Raw genomic sequence first — 21,639 nt, 5'->3', positions numbered from 1 at the left:
TTTTCGAGGGGACTTAAGGGGCACGTCCATCAACACGCGAGGTAAAGGCCGGTCGAAAAACGCTCATGAACAGAAACTGAACCACCCGGCCGCTCTACCGTCCGGACGCTACGCTTGATATTTCGAAACGTCTCTATACAGTACCTGGCAAGGTGCTTGCGTACTACGTCATCATTTATTGTTGTTGTAGTGTTGCCGAGAGAAACGGAATGGTCGACTTCCGTCCGTTTCCTCAGAGAAAATGTACTATTTCTCGTCTTTCAAAACTTAAACAATAAAGAGAATAGTTTTAAAATGCCAGTCATGACTGACTTGAATAATCACGACCACGATGTTGGGGAAATTTTGGTTCGGGTAGGTGAAAGAGTTGTGTTTGTGATGGTGTTCGTACATGCATGCATGCAATGCACCTAGCCTCCATACATCATTAGCCTAGGCCTACACTACAGTCATGACAGTACACCCTGTCAGTGTCCGTGTTTTGTGAAATAGAGAAGTAGCCCTTGCCCTGGGAGTGGGAGTGGGATTGCCTCGTCATTGGTTATGCCATCTGATCACTGGCTTGGCCTACTGCATTGGCCTTTTTTAATAAGCAGTAGGCCAGCCAAAATCCCCGGAACGGGAATGGGCCCTGTTTCTGTGTTTACTTTAGGCTAGTGTTATACCGTAGGCTATCTTTTGTCAACTCAATTTGTGGCTGTCCTCTGTGTCACTGACACTCCGCCCTCAGATGAGACCTGACACAGACACTGACAGTCACAGTGTTAGTGATATTCAATTCTTTTGTTCTACTCGGAGTTTTGTTAGCCAGTCTGACATAGCCATAGGTGTATAAAAAAACTGAATTTCAGCCCGATGGTAATTCAGCAGATTTGACAAAACCGATTTGCTTTGTGGGCCTCTTACTCATTATGAAAAGATGAGCCGAACTAAATCTATTAATCATGCCCAAGAATGAGCTGATATCATGTCTGACTGAGCACATTCAGAATGTTCAGTGCAAAATTATGCCTTGGGGAGCAAGATTTATGGGATCTTTCTTAATCTTAGACCATCTAGACTTAGCCTATACTATAGAATAATAGAGGCCAACATGCATACATAAATGTATCCATGCATGGGTATCACTATCATTAGTAAAGGGGTATTGCCTTCCCCCTGCCAAAAACTATAATAGGTCAGTTCATATGCAAGTATACACATGCAGTGTGATATATTAAATTAAAATAGTGCCTAGATGTTGTTTGCTTATTAGATTATGACCATTCAATATGTTTTGTCAACAGAAACGTTCATGTGTCCGTATCATGATTGCGGATTTCCGTTGCATGAATTAATATGAAACAGGTAATAGTTTCCTTTATGAATTCCTTTTGGTATAATACTTACTCATTGCACAATTTCCTCCATCTTTCAAAATGTTTGCATTGAATTCATAGTCTCCTGTTTATTTCTTCAGGTTCAGGAAGATCTTCACCAGCTTAAGGAGCGACTGTTGAGTCAGGTTCAGAAAGATGGCGGGGGTATGGATGCAACCTCCATCGAGGAGGCAATGCAGAAGACAGAAGAGGAAATCAGGGTAAGCTACAATAGTGAGAATTCTGTTAGGTATATTTTACTTCTTCTTGTTCTTGTCTTTAGGTAATGCTAAGTACTGACAAACAGCTAAAGCTAAAAACATTGTGGCTATAGTGTAAACCACATGTTTTTGCTCACAAACTTACAAACGCTTTTAGTTATTTTTTCTGCTCGTTGGCAAATACTAAAAAATGAGGTGAAATTACCCCCAATTTGTCTGAAATTGCCACCACTTCAGCAATCTTGGACATACATGTGACGCTGTGTCTTCAATCTTACTCTGCAGCTAAAGACCGAAAACTTGGTGAATCAGATGAACAATCGAGTGCTGACCCTACCATCTCTAGAATCACAAGGCCATGGCAATCAGCATACAACCAGTGAGACGACTTGGGATCTGAAAGATGTAACGAAAGATAATAAAGTTAGGAGGGCATCAAATGAACAGCAGTAAGTGTTGGTTTCTTCTCCGTCTGTCTTTGGAATATTTGAGCAAACGAAGTTGGTTGTCTGAGAGAACCCCAGAGTGTTTTGGTTAGCGTGGTGTCCTTTGGCCAGTATTCTTTTCCATTCTTTATAAGGGAGTAGGTCTGAGGCAAATGAGCTGGTGTCTTGTTTCCAGCTCCACATTCACATCAAATCAATGGTAATATATGCAACACCATCATAAAATTGAAACATTGAAACCAAATTAAAAAGTGTTCATATACCCTGTACTTTCAAACTTGGTCTACAATCTTTTAAAATTTCCACTTCCAGGGCTTTGTCAAGAAAACCTTTCATTCTTCCAAAGGAAAAGATACAGACACATGGCCTCACTCCAGCACAAGTGGTCAGTACTATTGTTATTTCAGTTCAGTGGAGTTGCGCTTACTACACTGGATAGGACAGTTTTGGGGTTTTTAAGTTTCCAGAGACATATCTGATAAGATTAAGAATCATAGACTGCACAGTTGTAGCAATGATGAACTGCATATATCGTTTATCAAGCGAGCTCATAAATTATTGACTACTTGCAATGATCCTGGATGCACCTTTGCCACATTATGGCAATTTGTCATAGATATGAAGCACTTTCGTTTTGTCATCGAATTCTCATGAAAGATAAGTACAACCGATATTCAAAACATCTATCTTGTTTTTCCAGCTGAAGACAGGACACAATGTGAAAGCTATCCATAACCCTTACAACCCTCAGAATCGGAATGTCCTCCACGACAACTATGGCATCCAACTTCCACTCATCGTTGACAAGAGACACAATAGGGTATGTATCATAAAACATGCTATTATTTTATTTTTTGCCTATCATTGATTTGTAATCAATAATGACTACATGTATCATTGATTTTTAATAAATAATGGACGGAAAACATGAACATTTCTAGCTTCATAAATTAATCATGGTTTACGGAGTGATTGTGATTTGTTATACAAACTGAGAATTGACGCAAAACAGTGATATTATAGGTACCTATACGGAAACACTAGAGAGGAGAGGAACAACAAATTTTAATTTCGTCTTGTTGATTTCACTTTTCAGGTGGCTGAACAGAAACCAGTTCATGGGTCAACAATCGAACCTCTTGCTATCTTACCTAAGGCAAACAGAGTGGATCCTCAGGTAAATCTACAGATTGTCTTGCAAGAATATTGTAACCTGCCAAATTTTAGGTCCACCACCATGTTCAGTCACCACAGTGATTTGACATGGGTGGTTAATTTTGACGTGATTTCCCCCCTGTCTGATGTATGGAATGAGCCAACCTCCTGAGATCCACCTTTGTATTCGATGCTACGACGTTCCTCCATTACGTCCTGGAAATCGTCTATCTATGCGTTATTGTTCACTTCAGCTGGTACCACCCCCCATCTCTGATACAGACGCCAAGAAGGGAATCTTAAATCTGATCGAGAGGGGTCTCATCCCTCCTGCAGCAGAGCTGACACTCGATCCCTCCCCAGTAAGACATAGGACGGCAGCACTGCATGACCCAGTGGATAAAGATAGGAAGAGCGCACTTCTTGCAATAACTGGTATGTTACTACAGTTGTGTTTACCTCAGATTACCTTAAATGACTACATTTGAAGGTTACATGTATCAACTACAGTTAGAAGCAAATGATAACAGGATGAATTGAGCCATCAGTGATCAGAGTGGTGACACTTTCAGTTTCTCGACCCTATGCCATTCGTGTCTGTTGTATTTTCTTGTAGCTCAATATTTTCTCACGTCATGGCTCAATTGATGTGAGTTTCATCACCACACCCAAGTGAAAATCAGTGCCACCAATTGGGATACTGATACCCTATTGTGCATCCTGTTTCTCTAGATAGTGGATACAACTTTGCCAGCGTGAAACTTGACACGAGTGTAAAAGGTTCCGAGAGTATGTCCTCCTTACAACATCGACGCTCCCAGGTAACCATCAGTCGTGATGTCAAGTCTGCTGATATGTCAAGCGCAAGAACTTCCAAAACGCCAGCTGCTGTACGGACGTTTGAGATGCCCCTTCATCCATTGGTAAGTTGTCTAGCTTAGGAAACTTGTCTCACTTGATCTCTAAAATGGTTGTGTGAGAAAAAAGTATTTTGAAAGTTTACATGTTTTTGTTTGTAACAGTTTTGTCTAACTCTCGTAACCAATTGACCAAGTACAGCTAAAATACATCACTATATTCAGTTTATGGTTTATGGTTATGACATTTAGTTATGATAGAAATACAACCTCCATTTTAGCTACTACCAGTAGTACTTAACCTTGCAAGCATAAATAATTGTGTAACATCTGTAACAGTAGATATTCATTTTCTTTCTGAACAATAGAAACCATTCCCGCATTTTCTACCTTTGCCTATTGAAGAAGAGGTGTGTTCAACTTAACAATTTCTGGGGCTGAACAAGGAAGGTTTCTTGAGAACATTGCGTATCTGAATTCCAAATTCTGACATCATTGTGGTACCAAATATCACCTCTGTGATACAAAAATTACCTGTAGTGTAGTGGTAGTGTGGTGGTCTTCATTTGCAGTTTCTAGAATCTAGCTGTTTAGAGACTGAGTTGCAATGACTAGAAGACTACTGGTCCTTTTGCAGTTGTTCTCTAAAAGCCTTCTAGGTTGAAATGCCCCTTCAGGTTTTTGCATCAAATTACTTAGCCAGCACGACGGCAGCTTCCATAAAGGAGATCAATCATCTGCATGTTGCATGGTGTGGGATTTTCTCCTGGTGATATTTTGCTTGTACCTAGTTATAGATAGTCCATCCTTCAAACCCACAGCCACCTTTGGTCAACAAGTTTAATGCGTTCCAAGCATGTCCCACAACTAATCAAGACGTCATGCCTACTGGTGACATTGTATGTACCAATACTAAACTTCTACTGTCTATATATTGCACATATTTTGTCAAATCACATTTTGCAGATGTCCGTTGGATATCACTCGATTTCAATCATCAACTTTTTCTTGTGCATGATTGTTTTCTATTTTGTTGTTGCTGTACACCAGGCGATCAAACTTGTCAAACCTCTGTGAGAAAAAATTGTCTGTTTTCCTCACTGCACTGCTTGTTTGGGGTTCTGAACCCTCAACATTTCACATCCAATCTTAAGAAATTCTAACCCTCTTGCTTTCATCAAGGGTGATTAAACTTTGAATTTGATGTTTATTTTGAACGCATTATAATCTGGTTGTCTTGGTATGTTATTTCCAGCTGAGATGTTGTAGTTTTATGTATAAAATGGGAATTGGAATTGATGAGGAAATAAAGGTATCAATTTATATTGGTGAATTAATCTTAAATATCGTAACTTTTAAAAAGAAAGTGAGATTTTAATTTGTTAACAAAACATCAGATTTGATTGAAAATAAAATTTGACCAAATTTTGGTACCGGTGTTATTGACTCCAGAACCTGAATTTGGTCATAGTTCTCCAACCTGGATGAAAGTCATGTGTGTATTTACTAACTCTGTTGAGTGTCATAATAACAGTTTCAGGTGCTAGCAGTCAAGGCTAAGACAAGAATATTGAAGGCGGTATGCTCTTGTGCTTGATTTACATAAATGTCACTTGTGCAAAACATGGATATATTAAGATTGAATTCTAATGTCCTCATTGAAGATACTTGGTGATTGGTACACGAATCCCGATGACCTGGTGGGTAAGGCATCTGCCTTGTGAATGAAATATCAGGGGTTGAAAGTCTGAGATATGGACTTCTAACTTTATAGGAGAAATGGATTCTGTCTTGGAATATCCGTGTTTATAAACCTCCTGTCATACAGTTTACAACATTGTGATTTTTTGATTTGTCGTCTCGTCTTGTTATCAACATCACATTGACATTTCTGAGGGTGGGGGTGGGTTGGGGATCATATTACCCCAACTGCCATTGAGATGTTGATTAATGTGTGCAAATGTTTTAATGTAGGCATCAATCGTACTTTCCTTTTTGCATTCCATTATTTCTTGCTTAATGTTAGGGGGACAAAATCATTTTCTTGGATACACGAAGTTAGCACACACACACATCCATACCGTTATCCACAATGGAACATTCGTGCAGTTGTTTTGCCAAAGTGTTATTTTCATGAAACAATAAAATGGTATCACAAAGTTATGCATAATAAACATTTCTTGAGTTTTGTTGCTTTCAGTAGGTTAGGTTCCCATATTGTGTGCAGCTTCTTGTGGGTGTTTGCTGTGGCTGTGTTGACTGTTATATGTATTATCTAGTTATTGTCAGCGTGGACATCAGGACATTGATTCTTAACTTTCTTCCCCAGCGAGAACTAATCAAACAGTGAAAGTGCTCCCAGAGGCCTATTGTTGTAATCCCCTTCATTTTCCTTGCACAATTCGCGAGAGGGTGTACAATCGTGAGCTTTAGGGCCCCAAAAATGACAGACTTAATAGTTTTGTCATCTTATTACTTGTAATGTCTCATCTCGACTTGTAATCATGTAATGTTGTTTGCTTTTGTTCTAATAGTCTTGTCTCTTGTTTCAGCCACCACCAACCACACCAGCGAGTAACGAATTCAGACAGACAAGCCATCGGTTTGCCATCCAACATGGAAAGATCAGAGACAATACGCCAGAGTTCCTAGCATTCAAACAGCACTACTGTCTGTCGTGGGGAAGGTAAGGATTGAACTCTCCGACATTTTTCGAACCTTTTTGACCCTTTAAGACCAATGAAGACCTTTCTGGAAACTGCTATACTACAAGATACTCTGGCTCAGTGCTATGTCCAAAAAACCTTGTTAGCAGTTGAGTGGGTTGAGGTCTTTATCACACCAGTATCTTTTACACATGTTTTATATCCTGTTTTCAGCAATGTAACCATAATGCGCCACCTACAGAAGATGCTCATTGACCATGCCATCCCACTTGCCTTTATTGATGGAGATAAGTAAGTTCAAAATATACATTCAGCTTACAGGACTGGGCATCCCATCTTCAGCTAGTTGACCTAAGGGTCTAAAAAACATAGTTCACCAGATCGACTGGCCCTGGTTTTAGGTTAACAAAGCTCTCAATAATGATATTGGTGAAGAGTTCTTGGTATCAAGTTCTGATTAGTCCTTTTTTTTGCAGACTTGCCGACCTTGCCCAGGAGTTTGAACTTGAGAAGACACCGACTATCGATGATCTATTATCTGTGATAGTAAACAGTGAAGATGTGGAATCGCTCATAAAAAGACCAGTAAGTTATCTTAAATTTGCTGTTCAAGGGGTAAAACGTCTTGGCATCCAAAAGGACTTTGGTCATGTGGGCGAAAAGGACGCCATACCTTGTAAAATCCAAGATGGAATTCACCCTGTCGCTTACAGCGGGATACTGCGTCAAGGACTTAACCTCACCACAACAGAGGTCGATATGATGTAAAAGACTATCTGAATGACTGGTTACAAAAAGGCTTTGAGGAGGGATTTGGTCAATGAGAATGTGCTATAATAAACTGAACCACAACTAAAGCTTGCATTTGTTTTCTTTCAGGGGAGGAAGTTCCTTGGTCCAGACGGTCAAAGGAAGGCCGCAACTGTCATCCAATCATTCTTCAGGAGGCATCGGGACCGCACTAAGTATTTAGCATACAGGAGACAGAAGTGGGCGGCGGGAGTGATAGCCATCTCATGGATCATGAACGTCAAGATGGCAAACGTCCGTCGACAGTTGAAGAAGACGCGGCTAGATTATATTGAATCATTTAAAAATAGGGCCAAGGTGAGTGATACGTGCGGCACAGACATGTTATGAGTTTTACCCTTGCTTGGATGCATCTTGTCGTGTAGATTGCTTGACCATATATTCCTGTCTATTGTTGCCCATATGATGTCTGATCTGTCCTTCCTGTTGCCTTCCAGAAATTAGCATCGTCGTGGGATAGAGTGAGAAACTCGCGTCGCGTTGTGATCCACGTACCATCTCTTGGGGTGTCACAGAACATCCGTAACTCAATCACCGAGATGGGCATCAGACAGAACGTGCAGATGGGTAGATTATGTGACATCAGCGGTAAGCATTGATTTAAGGAATTGATACCGTGTTGGCAATCCTTGGCTGCTAGGGTATATCTTTTGCCCAGTCTTGAACAGAGGAACTGTCTCGAGAAGAAAAATTCAAACGTATTGACATGACCACTCCTTAGAAAGCTTCCGACAAAACTAATATTAAACGTCCTGTAAATTTCAGATCCAAATGTCGATGTGATCTACATCTGCCCTGTTGCCCTGAATGACGAGACCATGCAGTATTATGCCAAGTTACTGGGCTTGAGGAATGCCATCGATACGGGAAGCGTGGAAGAGCAGATGGATGTCACAGACAGATACAAAATTATCGTTCCAGAGGCAACAAAACATTTCCCAGTATGTATTGCTTATGACTCAATGTGAACAACCAAACGTAAAGTGAACAGATGGAAGTGCATTCTTTTTTTAAACCTAACTAAAAAGCTGAACTGGAAGACCTTTTATTTGTCAAATGTTTGTCCCCCCATGACTTGTGGGTGAGCCAGCCTTCACCAAACGATGCCCTTTTCACTCATTTGCCTCACACACCTTTGTCTACAAATGACAAAAAAGACAGCGATGGGTACTCCTGTATTTCTATTGGAATCATTGTATCATAATGAAAACTAAAATTTGAACTTTCGTTTTTTTCGTCTTGATTTTCAGACTCACAACATGTGCTTGTCATCCCTTCTGAAATACAGTCCGCGGACTCTCCGCAGGATAAAGAACTTGGTGCGTGGAAGGAACGCATACATCGTACCTGGCGTTCCCCACAAGGATGACTTGGCTGTTGCAGAGAAGTTAGACCTCCCTATTTTATGTCCGGAGCCAGAGGTGGCGAGGTTGTACTCCACAAAATCTGGGTCGAAGAGAATATTTGCTAGTGCTGCAGTACAGGTGCCTCCGGGAGAGTATGACGTTTACAGTTTACCCCAAGTAAGTTGGCTCAGTGTTATGGGAAGAAGACTTTCAATACATCCCTGTTGACAGTGCAGCGAGGCATGTTGTCATGTACCTTTTCAAGGCTGGTTTGAACAACGAAGCACCAACACCAACAGCTGATGACGTAAATTACGTCAGATAGACAGATGAAGTCATGCAGTACCAAGCCTCAACTGAAGCGCTAGAATTTTTTCATACTTCTTTGTTGTTTTCAGCTCCATGAATGTCTTGCAACTCTCATAACCGAGAATCTAGGTGTGAAGCGATGGTTGTTCAAGTTGGATGATGAGTTTGATGGACGAGGGATTGCCTATGTTGATATTCCAGGAAATCTTCGGTGCTATAATTGGGCTGTGAAAGAATCTCTGAGATATGGGGAAAAGTGGAGCAAGAAGTGGGCACAGGTGAGGAACGGAAAATTGGTGGTGTCTAATGTAGAACTTTCCTAATGCCCAATGAGAGTCCTCCAAAGAGCTGTACTGTCTGTTGTACTTTGCCTCCATACAAGTTCAATACTTTCAATCTTAATTGCACCAAAACTCATTTCAAAAATGTTTGGAACATTTGTTAACTGTTGAACTGCTATCTTTTCAGGAACCGGCCTATATCAAGATCCACGCAGAAGTCCCAGAACTCTTGTCAAACTTCGCCAAACCTGTCAACAAAGTCTATGCCACGTGGCAGAAGTTCATTGATGCATTTCTGAGTCAAGGTGAGATGGTCTTTTGAGGCAACCGACTTAAACAATTTCCATTACACGATTCAAGTCAACCTTTTAGCCTGCCTTCGTGACTTTTCTAATAAAAGAAACAGTTTGGCCTGGTTGATTTGTAGAGCTTATTCCAAACTTCTATACATTGTTTCCATTTTCCAGGTGGTGTTGTCGAGGCCTGCCCTCCCTCTGAAAGTGTAACAGCATTGACCGTCAACATGTTTATCGAGCCAAGTGGCAAAATAACCATGGTGTCCATGGGTGACCAGATTAAGGCCGAGACACCGTACCAGTGCTGGGGTCTCTCGGTACCACAGTCCTCAGTTGAGCCAGCAGATCTGAACAAAATCTGTAACCAGGTCGCTGAGGCGTGCAAAGCTCGTGGAGTAGTTGGATACTTCTCCGTCGACTTTGTGACCTTCATTGATGCGAAGACGATGGAACAGGCCATTTGGGCCGTCGATCTTGACCTGTGTTATAGCGACACGGCAGCGATGACATCATTGATGCACTTTGTGACCAACGCAACCCTGGATCCGCTGCAGCATACACTTGATATCCCACCCCCCATTAAGGAAGAGAAGAGACAGCGGAAGTTACGCTTCAAGAAAGTTGAAGAAGATGAGGTAGGCTTTTCAATCTTAAGTTCTCATTCTTCTCTTTAACATGCTGCAGTGTCTGGCACTCATTCAGAAATACCGACATAACATGAATATATTCTGGTTTACTTTGTCCCCTGAAATATGTATGAGAGTATTTTCAGTGTTTTAGTGACTGTCGTTTGTCTGTTTCAGCCTCCAGTAACCAGTCGCTTTGCTGTAATGAGTACTCGCCTCCTCCATTCAAATCTTGCCGTCGTACACTACAGTGTGTTCTTCCAGATGTGTCGAGCACATGGGATCGGCTATGACATCAAGGTAGGCCCATAGCGTTATTCTCCAGTGCAAACCACTCAATTTGTGTGAGTTGTTTGGGCGGATTACAATAAAAAATGCCAAAAAATATTTGGTGATTGCTAAAAAAAAACCTGAAGAAACATTATAACCCCCAAAACATAAGTCCTTGATCAGGGTTGGGTCCGTGAATTTTTTCCTCCTAGCCACTTTTTAGCCAAGTGGCTGTCACTTTTTGCCATATTGAGTCAGCTCTAGCCATTGCCGATTAGATCGTTTGTCCATCTTGGGGCCGACCCAGCCCACAGCTGTAACATGTGCGAGAATGGCAGCCCGCCAGTACTGAGACTAGCCAATCAACGAACGATTCGAGGAACCCGTGACCGGAGACTCCATGGCAACGAAGCGAGCGGGAAACCAGCCGATAATGCATGCGTATTAAGGCGACCAGCAGCGCCACCAAAATCACTGTAGCGGCAACGGGAAGAACTACAATGCAGACGATAGCAACCACTTGTGATAGCGCGGCCGCCAGCAAATATGATAAAGTTTGACTGACTAACGATCGTTCCTTGGTGCATTTGGTGTGGAAGTGGATCTTTTTGATAGACATTGATCAATTTTCGCACAACATTATTACTCTCTCGCCAAATTATGGCAATTCAAATTGAATTCGCAAAATTTTTAGCCAGACATTGTTTTACATTTGCCACTCATGTGCAGCATTCGCAAGTGACGAAAATGCGAACCCTGCCCAAGTGCAGTATCATTGGGTGTATTCCTTCTTGTAAAAGTTGTCCTTAAATTATTTCCTTTTGTCCATGTATGATGTTCAAAATGAATTCTTTTTCTTGCAGGAGAAACAGGGCACGGCCTTCACACTCGTTGATAGTTTCAACCGGGAGAACCTTGGAATGTTGTAAGTATCCTTTATCCAAGACCGTATGTAGTAGAGTAATCATTCGTAAATTGAAGTATTTGCCTATAGGACGCCTTCTTTGTCAAGGGCTACAATTTAAGAATGACCTTTACGAAATATGCTACAGTTGGTAGTAGAATTAACATTATTTCATTTTATTAACCGTTTCCAGAACTATTGGTGACAATCTTCAAGGAGCTCTGGCCACATTTGCCCGGAATATGTCGGTCATCCACCAGGAGATCTCAGCTCCCAATATGCAGGGAGACACCAACTTTAAGGTGAGAATTGAAGATGTCTTCCAGTTTGGAAATTATTGTTGGAAGAGTTGACAGGTTGAAATATTGGAGTATTGAAATTATGTTTACTCCCGTCTCCCGTTTCAAGGAGGATCAGGAGGGGGCTGGATATTAGCAAGGTTAAGATAAATTTTACCACTCCGACTCATCTTTTTTTTGTGTCTGCTTCCAGGCTGCCATTGAAGATATTGAGGGAATTCTAGGAACCACAATACAGAATGCAGAGGAAAGTGAGAGTGGTCTTGAAGATGTCGAAAACTGAATCCTGGCTAGGGTTGTTATAAATGCTTAATGTGGTGTTATTCACCTTTTGCCGTCAGTGAGTCCACTGGAATCGCTGCCGAGATAGTGAAATTGTTGTTTTGAACAGATCTGTCCAAGCCAAGAAGAACTCAGTATAAACTTGAACACTTTTTAGTTTTGATCAGGTTTTAAAAACTTTCTACAGCATTCCGCTGAATTTAGTTTGCTGTTATTGACATGTATTCAAAACTTTTTGCACTCATTATGTAATGCCTTTTATTACTCATTGAACCCAAAGTACCAGTTTTGTGGTGATAGTCCTTTAAATCAGTCTCTACAAAGGGTAATAATAGAAACACTCCGTCCACATCAGTTATGTATTAAAGTAGCTTAAATATTTTCCTATTTAATTTGTTCATATCTAACTTATGCCATTAGATGAGAGCTTATTGTTATATATTTGTATATTTGTTTCAGACTTTGTACATTCTATGTAAATATTGTGTGATGCTTGAATTGACATCAACCAGAAAAATTAAAATGAAGTTGTCCTTGAAATCGGTTGTTTTCTCATTAATCCTTTAGACAACTCTCTGGATTGTTTATCTGACATGAGAGTGCAATTTCTGGTTGTTGGCTTTTTTGACACTAAAAGGTTGTGTAGTTGTCCATGCAGCATTATGACATCTCCAGGTTGTGCTGCTCGGCAAAGATTGTGACATTGTCCGCAGTGTAGTTGAAATGTGCCATTTAGTGATCTGACAAGGTTCTGACATTTCCTCTGCATGGAGTTCCCCTTCGATCAATTGCCTTACAATATTACAAAATTGTTCCTCGTAGGACGGTGGAAATGTGTCCATTCACTTGTCAACAATGTTGTGACGTTCCCCTTCATTTTCATTAGGGGACAACTCCTCCTGCTACACCAGCCATCGATGGTGAAAATGCGGGGACTATGAGATTCGCTGGTCGAGTTCGGTTTTTAGAAACTACTAGAGGACCAAGTTGCAAAAACAGGGGACTTGTCCTCCTGCTACACCAGCCATCGATCGTTTAAGACCGGGGACAATGCCTTCTGGTGTCCCAGTTCAGTTTTTAGAGACAACGATTGTGACATTGTCGGTAGCAGAGTAACATGGTCTAATAACCAGGTTGTTACGCTCTCCCCTTTTAGAGTACCAGTTGAAAGTGAGATACCCCTTCACCCGACACGCTTTGACATGGAACCCGCAGGGGAGGAACAAAGGGAGAACCAAAGAACTGGGTGAACCTCGAAAGTGGTGTGACGACCTTGGGTCACTCTTGGCACGAACTGGAGCAGATCGCCAGGGACAGAAGACGTTGTCCAAGACACTGTAGAAATAACTCGTTCACTTCTCGAAGGAGGTTGTGACTTTGTTGTCTGTATCGAGAAGACCTTTGTTATCTTGGCAAGACTGTTTGGTTCTCCACAGCGGAGAGGAGCCCATTCAAAGATCATTCCAGGCGCATCGTTTTTCGAAAGTATTGCTCTTACATGCTTGTGATATTGTGTCTTCAAGGCACATGGTTTAGCCAGGGACTAGATTGTGATTTTGTCCGCAGTATAGTGGATATTATACGAATTCCTTGGCTCAACAATGTTGTTACATTATCATCTGTGGAATGTGTTGATCTGTTCATTAGCCAGGCAAAAGTGAATTGTTCTGCCCAGAAATGGAATGAACTCATTCATTGGTCTTTTGTCTTCGGCAGTGCCTGTTTTATACTTAGGCCGAACTATGGATTGTGGTATTGTCCACAGTACAGTAGAAATCAATGTATCAAACCATTGACTGGACAAGGTTGTGACGTCTTACTCAGTATGGAAACGATAACCTGATGTCAAAGAGACACATTAATAGTTATCGACAGCAATTTTTATTGGGAGCTTACATTTAAACTGAAACAATACCAAATAAGATATCTATAACTTTACTAATACATATAACATTTGCATGACACGATTAAAAGTGTTCAACAAGGTTGTGACATTGTCCTCCGAATTTGTCAAAGTTATTTATACAGGTGTGCAAGGGATATTAGTCCTAGGGCTGATAGTCCGTGTAACAATAGCCCGCATTGCTAAATGTTTTGGTTAGGGTTAGCGGTACAATAGATCATGCTGCTTATTTGGTCAAATACAATGCTACCGGACTATGACTCCAGGGGGACTATATCCGCTGTCACACCGGCAATGTTTGGGGAGGCCACCTCGGACGCCAAAACATAGGTGTCTATATCATTTTTGGTCTATCCGCTGTCCTGAAAAAGACTCCCCCCATGTAAATATCAGTCAGCCGGTCGCCTCTGTTGAGGGTGATTTTATGTCGAATGTCAGGCCTCACTGGACAATCCGTATTCAGAGTAATCTGGCTGCTGTAATTAACTGCTGAAGTCTCCGACCTGTCAATCCTGGCACGAGGATGGAGCCCAGAACTCCATCTCATGGATGGGGAATCTCTACAGTAAATCTTACATCATGATTTCTTTATTCTTTATTGACGAACATAAACGAGGTAGTACGAAGTTGACAACAACAGGCAGTTTCTTTATTCGTTGTCTTCCATTAACGATGTTGTTTTAACAAGAAGCTGAATTGGAAGTTAACATTTTAACAATAATGCCGTTGTGCAGAGTGATATAGAAATACATGTACATGTACTTCAAATGAACACAAACAATAAATGTCACTAACACCAAACGATCGTCTCATGAATAATGTGGGACCAAGGTTATTCACGCAGCGCGGAGAAGTTCATTTAGAAGAAAACTTGCATTTCACGCTGGGCCAACAAATACACAAAAATATGGAAACATTAGAAGGAACATATTGCGGAACACATTGGAACACTGCAAACACATCACTTTTGTCGTACGCACCTGCACCATCCAGCACACTGTCATACATCACTCTCGCACACGAACACGCCTGCACGCACGTTCTCACAGAGTCAAATCTTTCCATGGAACTTTCACTGAACATTCAGGTCCAGTCTATCGTCATTCATCCGCCAAACTGCGCATCCAGGATCCACCTCAATCGTAGTTTTTCACAACCAGACTTCTTTTCTTATTAGAAACTCTCTGGGACAACACAGTCACAGCCGAGGACAAGGACCACTACACTGACACTGACAGTGCACTCGTTATTATAATTTCACTACATACCCTCATATGAACGACCTGGGCCAGCGACTAGGGTGGAGCAATACAACCTATTACAACTCTTTGGAACGACGAAGTTCGAAGGTCTGTGGAAACTTCAAGTCCTGCGCGAATGCATTTTACGCTACATCGTTAAAATCGGCTTTCATCATGAGTAATCAGGGAACTCTTGGAAAAAAATGCCGTCGATAAAGTATGCTTTGTACTTCGTCGATCGTAGCCCTTGGTAAAAGGGTGCAAAATTTGCCTCCTTCAATTCACAACGGGCATCCAAGACCGAACTGACGTGATCATTACATGCACTAACTTGCCGTTTGCACTTTCTCAGAGCAGAGTGTAGGCAACGCCGAAATAAAGATAACTAACGTAAGCAAGGGCCGTTTACACGGGACCAAACCGATGCAGATCGATTCGGATCGGTCGATTGGTCTGCCGTGTAAACGCACACGAATATGGTCTGGATCGGGTCTCGTCTCGTCTGGTTCGATGCTCATTTGTCCATCCTACGTTGAAATGACGTCGTGAGCGATGTGATCTGATCTGGTCTGGTTTGGCTTGGTACCGTGTAAACGTCCCTATTGTGCCTCTTAAACCGCACTGCGCTGTACTGTAGAGAGCATTGCCGTTCGCCCGTCATACTAGCTCGATCACACCGGCGTTTGGCGCGAGCAGTGGGATGAACCAGCTGTCTATACATTGTATTCCCTGGGATTTTATTTTTCTGAAGGCTCAGCACATTCTCTGGAGCTCAATTTCTTATAAAGCTGTTTCGTTGTTATCAAACGTATTACCCCTGGTCTCCGTCAATGAAATAGTGTTCGACATATTCCATCTGTCCATCCTCAAGAACTTCCGATAGCCCCTTCTGAATTGCCTGTTGGTGATTCCATACACTAAACTGTTCAGACTGGAGTTAGAATGAGCAAGAAGAATGGAATAGAGATGGACCTCTCGGGGCCACGCGTCGTTGATGTCCGCTGCAACGATGATGGCGTAAGGAGACCAACACACGGCGAACACCACAAAGATTACGAATAAAGTCCGCGACAACCGGATGGATTCCCTCTTATCTTTCGTCCGATCAAAATCGTTTTTCACTTGGGAAGCGGCCGCAGCAGAGGCCGCAGCAACTCTGCTCTTACTCCGTACGACGCAGGCGTAAATCTTATAGTAACATACTGAAATGATGACGAGAGGGAACAAAACTCCCGCGCATGAGAAAAACATTGTGTAGCTAAAGTCGGCAGATCTGTCCCATACACAGTTCAGTGTCTTCTGGTCGTAGACGTGGTCGCCCCACCCAAAGAAGTTTGGCATCTCCAACATGAAGGAGAGAACCCACAACCCCAAGCACATCAGAATCGTGTTCCTTTTCGTATAGATGGCCGCGTAGTTGTTGTGGTGGCAGATGTGGATGTACCGGTTCAGGCTGATGGCGCCGATGCTGAGAAGTGAACAGAAGCAAGCTGTAAGGCATACACTGGCAATCAGCTCGCACAGGATCGGCTGGTAGTGAAAGAAGGCTTCCCCTTTGATGACACCTGTTAAATGAAAGAATGAAGGATTATAAACGGGAGAAATAGGGTCCGTTGATAGTTGCGAGAACGTGAAAGAATTCATACTGGTTTTCAAAGATTTGTTTGATGGCTTGTCATAAACGTTTTACAAAGAATGCGGCGATTTGAAAGAATCTCGTCCGTACCTTTAGCTGTTGTTTGAGCTTTGGTGACAAAGCTGGAATTCGCAATTTATCTCAGAGGAGTGTGAATAAAAAAGCATTATAGACTGACAAGATTTGTATCTCCCAAGAGTGATCAGATATCAAAGTACATGTAAATAATTTTAGATAAAGGGGCGGCATAGGGTAGCATGGGATTGGGCCGGAAACACGGGAGTGGCATCAGTTGCTATAATTTGCTTCACAAAGATCAGAAGGCCCAATTAAGCATGGATCGGCCGGCTGAAAGCAATGAAGCCATGGTATATATCAATCACGTTACTTGACCTTATTAAAGACGATAAAAATATCTATTTGAGTTATGCTGGTTCTATTAATTGTGCCAAAGGCAAAGGATCCGAGGGACGATTAGATAAGGAAAGGCAGCCTAATGAGGCCCCCAATTAACTTTTTACGATCACTCGGAAAGTAGAGTCCTTGCTTGAGGCTATTCCGGCTTTGAGGCAGGCTACGGCGGTTCATGGAACCGAGGCCCCAAGGTGCTCATGGGAACCCTTGGTAGAGAGGAAATGTGCTTATCGGAACCCTGCATGGGGTGCTAACTTTGAAGGCAAAACTATCATAGAAATCATACGTTTGTATAAGCAAAATGAAACTTTTCGGCTGATTTACATTTTACATTTTACATTTTCAGTCTCGAATATCAATACAAGATGAATGTTAAATAAATTGGGAAGCATAAATGTACATAAATGTGTTACAGAGGTTAAGGGGTGCAACATAGCACCCCTCCGGATCGGAGCATCCCTTTATTGCACCCCAAAACTTCAATTTGATCTGTTTAGTATTTTCTTCAATCATTAACATGTGGATAGCCCTATGCATCGGAACACAAGACTAAGTCACTCTGATGAAGTCGAGCAGAGTTAATTGCTCTAGACAACTTGATCTTTACTTTAACAACTTTGTTCTTAATTATGGTTTATTGTTATCAATTTTGATAGTTATCATTCGAAGCACGCCAATTCCCCTTACCTACGATGCTCATAGGGTCGACGAAACAGGAGACACTAATGTCGGCAATGGCCAAGTTTAAGATGAAACAGTTGCCTTCCGTCCGCAGTACCTGTGTGATGAAGATTGAAATAAATGACTTTAGTTGGTATCCATTGTCGCGTCAACTGGGGTTTTGAACAATCGGGTCAACATTTATTTTGGGGCCTCTCTGGTGAAGAGTTCCTGGTCACCGGTAGCAACCAATATCTGTATTAACAAACGATTATTAAGGATGTTCCTATAACTGGAGTAAAATTCCTACTCGAGAACGTTGGCTCTGCTGTTGCCAGTTTTATATCAACGTTGTAATTATAAGTTACTTGTTATAGTTCCGTACTCATAGCGTACTATGGAAAAAGGTACGGGAGAAATGCCGTTCGAATAAAACATGGTCAGAGATACGGGAATTGTGTGCGCCTGCGCAAAAGAGCTCCCGTACCTTTAGCATTCTAACCTAGGGATACGGGTCCCGTACCTTTAAACTATAATACGTGAGCGGAACGTCGATAAGAAGTAACTGCATGCCCCTACCTTATTCGAAAGAACGGCTCCAATCACCAATATGTTGCCTATGGTCCCAAGTAATGTTGCCAAGACGATGACAACAAGATATGGGATAGATGTCACCAAGTTGTTTTGCAGGAAATCTCTTGTGATGATTTTGGAATCGTTCGGCAATTGGTTGGGGGCGTAATAAGGTATATCCATCTGAAAGTTTCAAGGGAGTTAAATGTTAGACTATATAAGTGTCCTTCATGCTGCGAAAATATTCCAAATAATACAAATAAGGCCACTCTGTTAATGACCGGATCGCAAATCTCACGGATCACGAATTACATGACTATAGCATTTACATCGGTTTAATATCTGTACCATTCTGACGTCATCTTCGCTTATTCTCGCGGACAGGGTTCGGCAAAATATCTCCAAGAATCAATAACCCCTTTAATTAATGCTAATATCAATACATATTCCAAGTAGTTTGCTTTTAAACTACCGTTTTTTATTAAAACATCCTTGTTCTTTGATCGAAATTACTGTTCATTTCCCTCTTCTTCGCGTTCGCTACTGCCGCAACTGTTGCCGTTCCGAAAAAACAGAGATTACAGTCTGTTGATGGCAACCCAGTGATGTTGTTGGTGTCACCAGTCGAGGGAAATGTGGGCTTCAATGTAAAATCTATACATCCATTCCCACTCTCACTACCAGAGACGTCTATTTGGGATGTTCTTTCTCATCTTAGATTCTCATCACTACTTAGAACTAATCGATCACAGTCAGCTCATTAACACTTCCCAGCAGCTGGATTTGGCCTTCGAACGCACCGGCCAACATCCTGTCTAATTTTGGCGTTGCTCGCTTGGAAAGCCTCCGAACCTTTCCCATTTCGCCTTCGTTATCAGGAAGATAAACAATGAGATAGACGTTCAGGTTGGCGTTTCGGGGGTGTGCGAAAACTCAATCCCTTCCTTCCTTCATCAGCACGTTGGAAGCTCATATTGTTAATTAATATCATATTCCAATCACACAGTACCTGCCACGGGACCCGCGCCTTGAAATGGCCCTGGGATAGGTAAATAATAACTAAGGGGAGACTGATGTAACTATGATAATGCCTGATCTGTTATGCTACTCGCGATCGGTGACCGACGTAATCAGTGGTTTTTAATATACTCCGCCTCTCGATATTTCAAAAAACCTAATCACAGGATGTCCATGCAGTGGTGGTAAATCAAGTAAACATCATATATAATTGAGTTTTCTGAATATTTCAGCAAGTTTTTTCCAGCTGCAGATATTGGATTTTTTAAGAACCTAAATTACCGTTGAAACTTTTAATCATATGGGTGACCACGCTATGTGTGCAGTGAAATCATCTAGAATGAACAATTTTCATCAATGATTGCAGTGACCTTTTTCAACCTACCACGAATCAGGCGGTTGACGTTGCACATCAATCACAAGCAGGAACTTGCAGATTTTTGATCCTGCTGCTGGCTGGTTTGGATGCGCACGCCACTGATGACCCGGCTGCAGGTGCATGCACGGTTCTTACAATTTTTAGTAGATGGCGAGCGATTTCCTTGCAAGCTGTGGCTTTGCTGACACCGGGATATCGAATGGCAGACGGAAACGACATTGAGGGAAATTAGCCCCTTTCAGCTGCTTTTGACTGCTTTGGCTACTTTGACTGTTTAGACTAACGGTACTTTTGGTAAAAAGGTATACATCAACAACGTTAGTGGCACTTGATCGACGCAACGAGTGCCTCGACAGACAAATCCTGCGCGGGCCGCCGGGTCAACATCCTGAGGAAATCGGGGATTAATGTTCGCTTCTCTTGCCCTGCACACAAACCCCTGAGACATTCGCCCTCATTTACTGAAGTGCAGACGCAAGAGCGAATGTCTCAGGAATTTGTGTGCAGGCCCGGAGAAGCGAACAACAACCCTTGATTTTCTCAGGATCCCGGGTCAAGCAAGCTGTGCAGGTCGCCATCAAGCTTCGTAGGTCAGTCTCCGCAATCAGCTATATCAACACGTATAAACTCCTCGATCGACCAGTTATAGACTAGTTATTATTCATTCATATAAGAAAAAAAAATTTCTTTCGAATGCCGCCTATTATATATATCAAAATGAACTTAGGATCACCGGTCTTCGAAAATTTAGAGAAATCATCAAGACACCCAGCCGATTTATCGGCGGTATGCTCGATGTAATAGGGTCTCCGCCGAAGCCCGGATACCGACGCATCCAGGATACCACCAAATCGACTCCGGTCATGCCGGTTCCTCCAACTAAACGGAAGCATCAACAGATTTATGGAGTCGGCGTATTTAACATGTGACCTTTGGTAGCTTGCAAACAGCGAAATGGCAAGTTCCCACTCGGATCAGCAGTTGATGCCATGCCCCGACCGACTGAAACTCCTTCCTGAGCTTCAAGGCCTTTTTCCCTCGGCACCTACGGTTTGGTCCCCACCCTGGCATCAGTTGTTTTCAATATACTCCCCTCTCGATATTTCAAATTTCAAATATTTTGTATATGACGACAGAGGAGTAAAAAAAGCCTGATCTCAGGATGATTGGTCCCGTGTAAATGGCCCTATTTTTTCCCTTAGGTTAATTAGATTTTGAGCACGGCTTGTTACTCCTTCGACAAGGATGGAAATACCATTGTTGAAGGATGGAACGAAAGAAGATATGAAACATTGCTTTCACTTTTTCTAAAGAAGGGTATATAGTAGAGGTAACGCGGATATCCGGAGCAATTAGCCATGCAGTCTCCCCTAACTTCCCCGAGAAACTCAAGGAGGTCGAGTTGTTAGGTAGGTTACTCTAGGCATGTCCAAAAATATATAAGCGACCCCCTGAAAACTGCAGGGAAGTGTCTTGCCCGTGCCAGAACTGTATCAGTTTGCGGCTCTTGGTGAGCCGAACTCATAACCTTTGTGTCATTAACCCGTTATTTCACGATTCCCGGCCTTTAACGCAGTCAATATCAAGAGCATCCAACTCGTGACAACTATATTTGATCCTGGTATTCCAGGATGTATCAACAGACTACGACTTACAATTATTTTGGGGTATATATGACATACCTCATACT

General features: G+C 42.0%; 2 protein-coding genes across 3 annotated transcripts; one reads left to right on the top strand and one right to left on the bottom strand.

Moving 5' to 3' along the window:
- Nucleotides 1–197: 197 nt before the first annotated feature.
- On the top strand, nt 198–12,658 carry LOC135502530 (IQ domain-containing protein H-like). 2 transcript variants are annotated; one of them, XM_064795461.1, is made up of 23 exons: nt 198–354; nt 1,460–1,579; nt 1,865–2,028; nt 2,338–2,410; nt 2,726–2,845; nt 3,122–3,202; nt 3,435–3,615; nt 3,913–4,103; nt 4,406–4,447; nt 6,590–6,723; nt 6,917–6,994; nt 7,180–7,288; nt 7,583–7,810; nt 7,951–8,101; nt 8,279–8,454; nt 8,764–9,036; nt 9,258–9,446; nt 9,637–9,754; nt 9,917–10,380; nt 10,549–10,671; nt 11,505–11,566; nt 11,739–11,847; nt 12,038–12,658. In XM_064795461.1, exons 1-23 carry the CDS (start codon nt 295–297, stop codon nt 12,125–12,127), a joined length of 3,336 nt encoding a protein of 1,111 aa, XP_064651531.1. In that variant the 5' UTR covers nt 198–294; the 3' UTR covers nt 12,128–12,658. The 2 variants fall into 2 exon arrangements, with proteins under 2 accessions (XP_064651531.1, XP_064651541.1); XM_064795471.1 differs by lacking the exon at nt 4,406–4,447.
- A 3,392-nt stretch (nt 12,659–16,050) lies between these two features.
- On the bottom strand, nt 16,051–19,414 carry LOC135483958 (melatonin receptor type 1B-B-like). Its single transcript, XM_064765032.1, has 4 exons — nt 19,319–19,414; nt 18,560–18,736; nt 18,008–18,098; nt 16,051–16,835 (listed from the first exon to the last, which is right to left on the bottom strand). The coding sequence occupies exons 1-4, from the start codon at nt 19,412–19,414 to the stop codon at nt 16,051–16,053; spliced, it is 1,149 nt and encodes a 382-aa protein (XP_064621102.1).
- Nucleotides 19,415–21,639: the final 2,225 nt, after the last annotated feature.

The sequence above is a fragment of the Lineus longissimus genome, chromosome 2 (genome assembly GCF_910592395.1).
Source record: "Lineus longissimus chromosome 2, tnLinLong1.2, whole genome shotgun sequence".
In the NCBI taxonomy this organism is placed as follows: domain Eukaryota; kingdom Metazoa; phylum Nemertea; class Pilidiophora; order Heteronemertea; family Lineidae; genus Lineus; species Lineus longissimus.
This window is presented reverse-complemented; position numbering and strand designations above follow the sequence as displayed.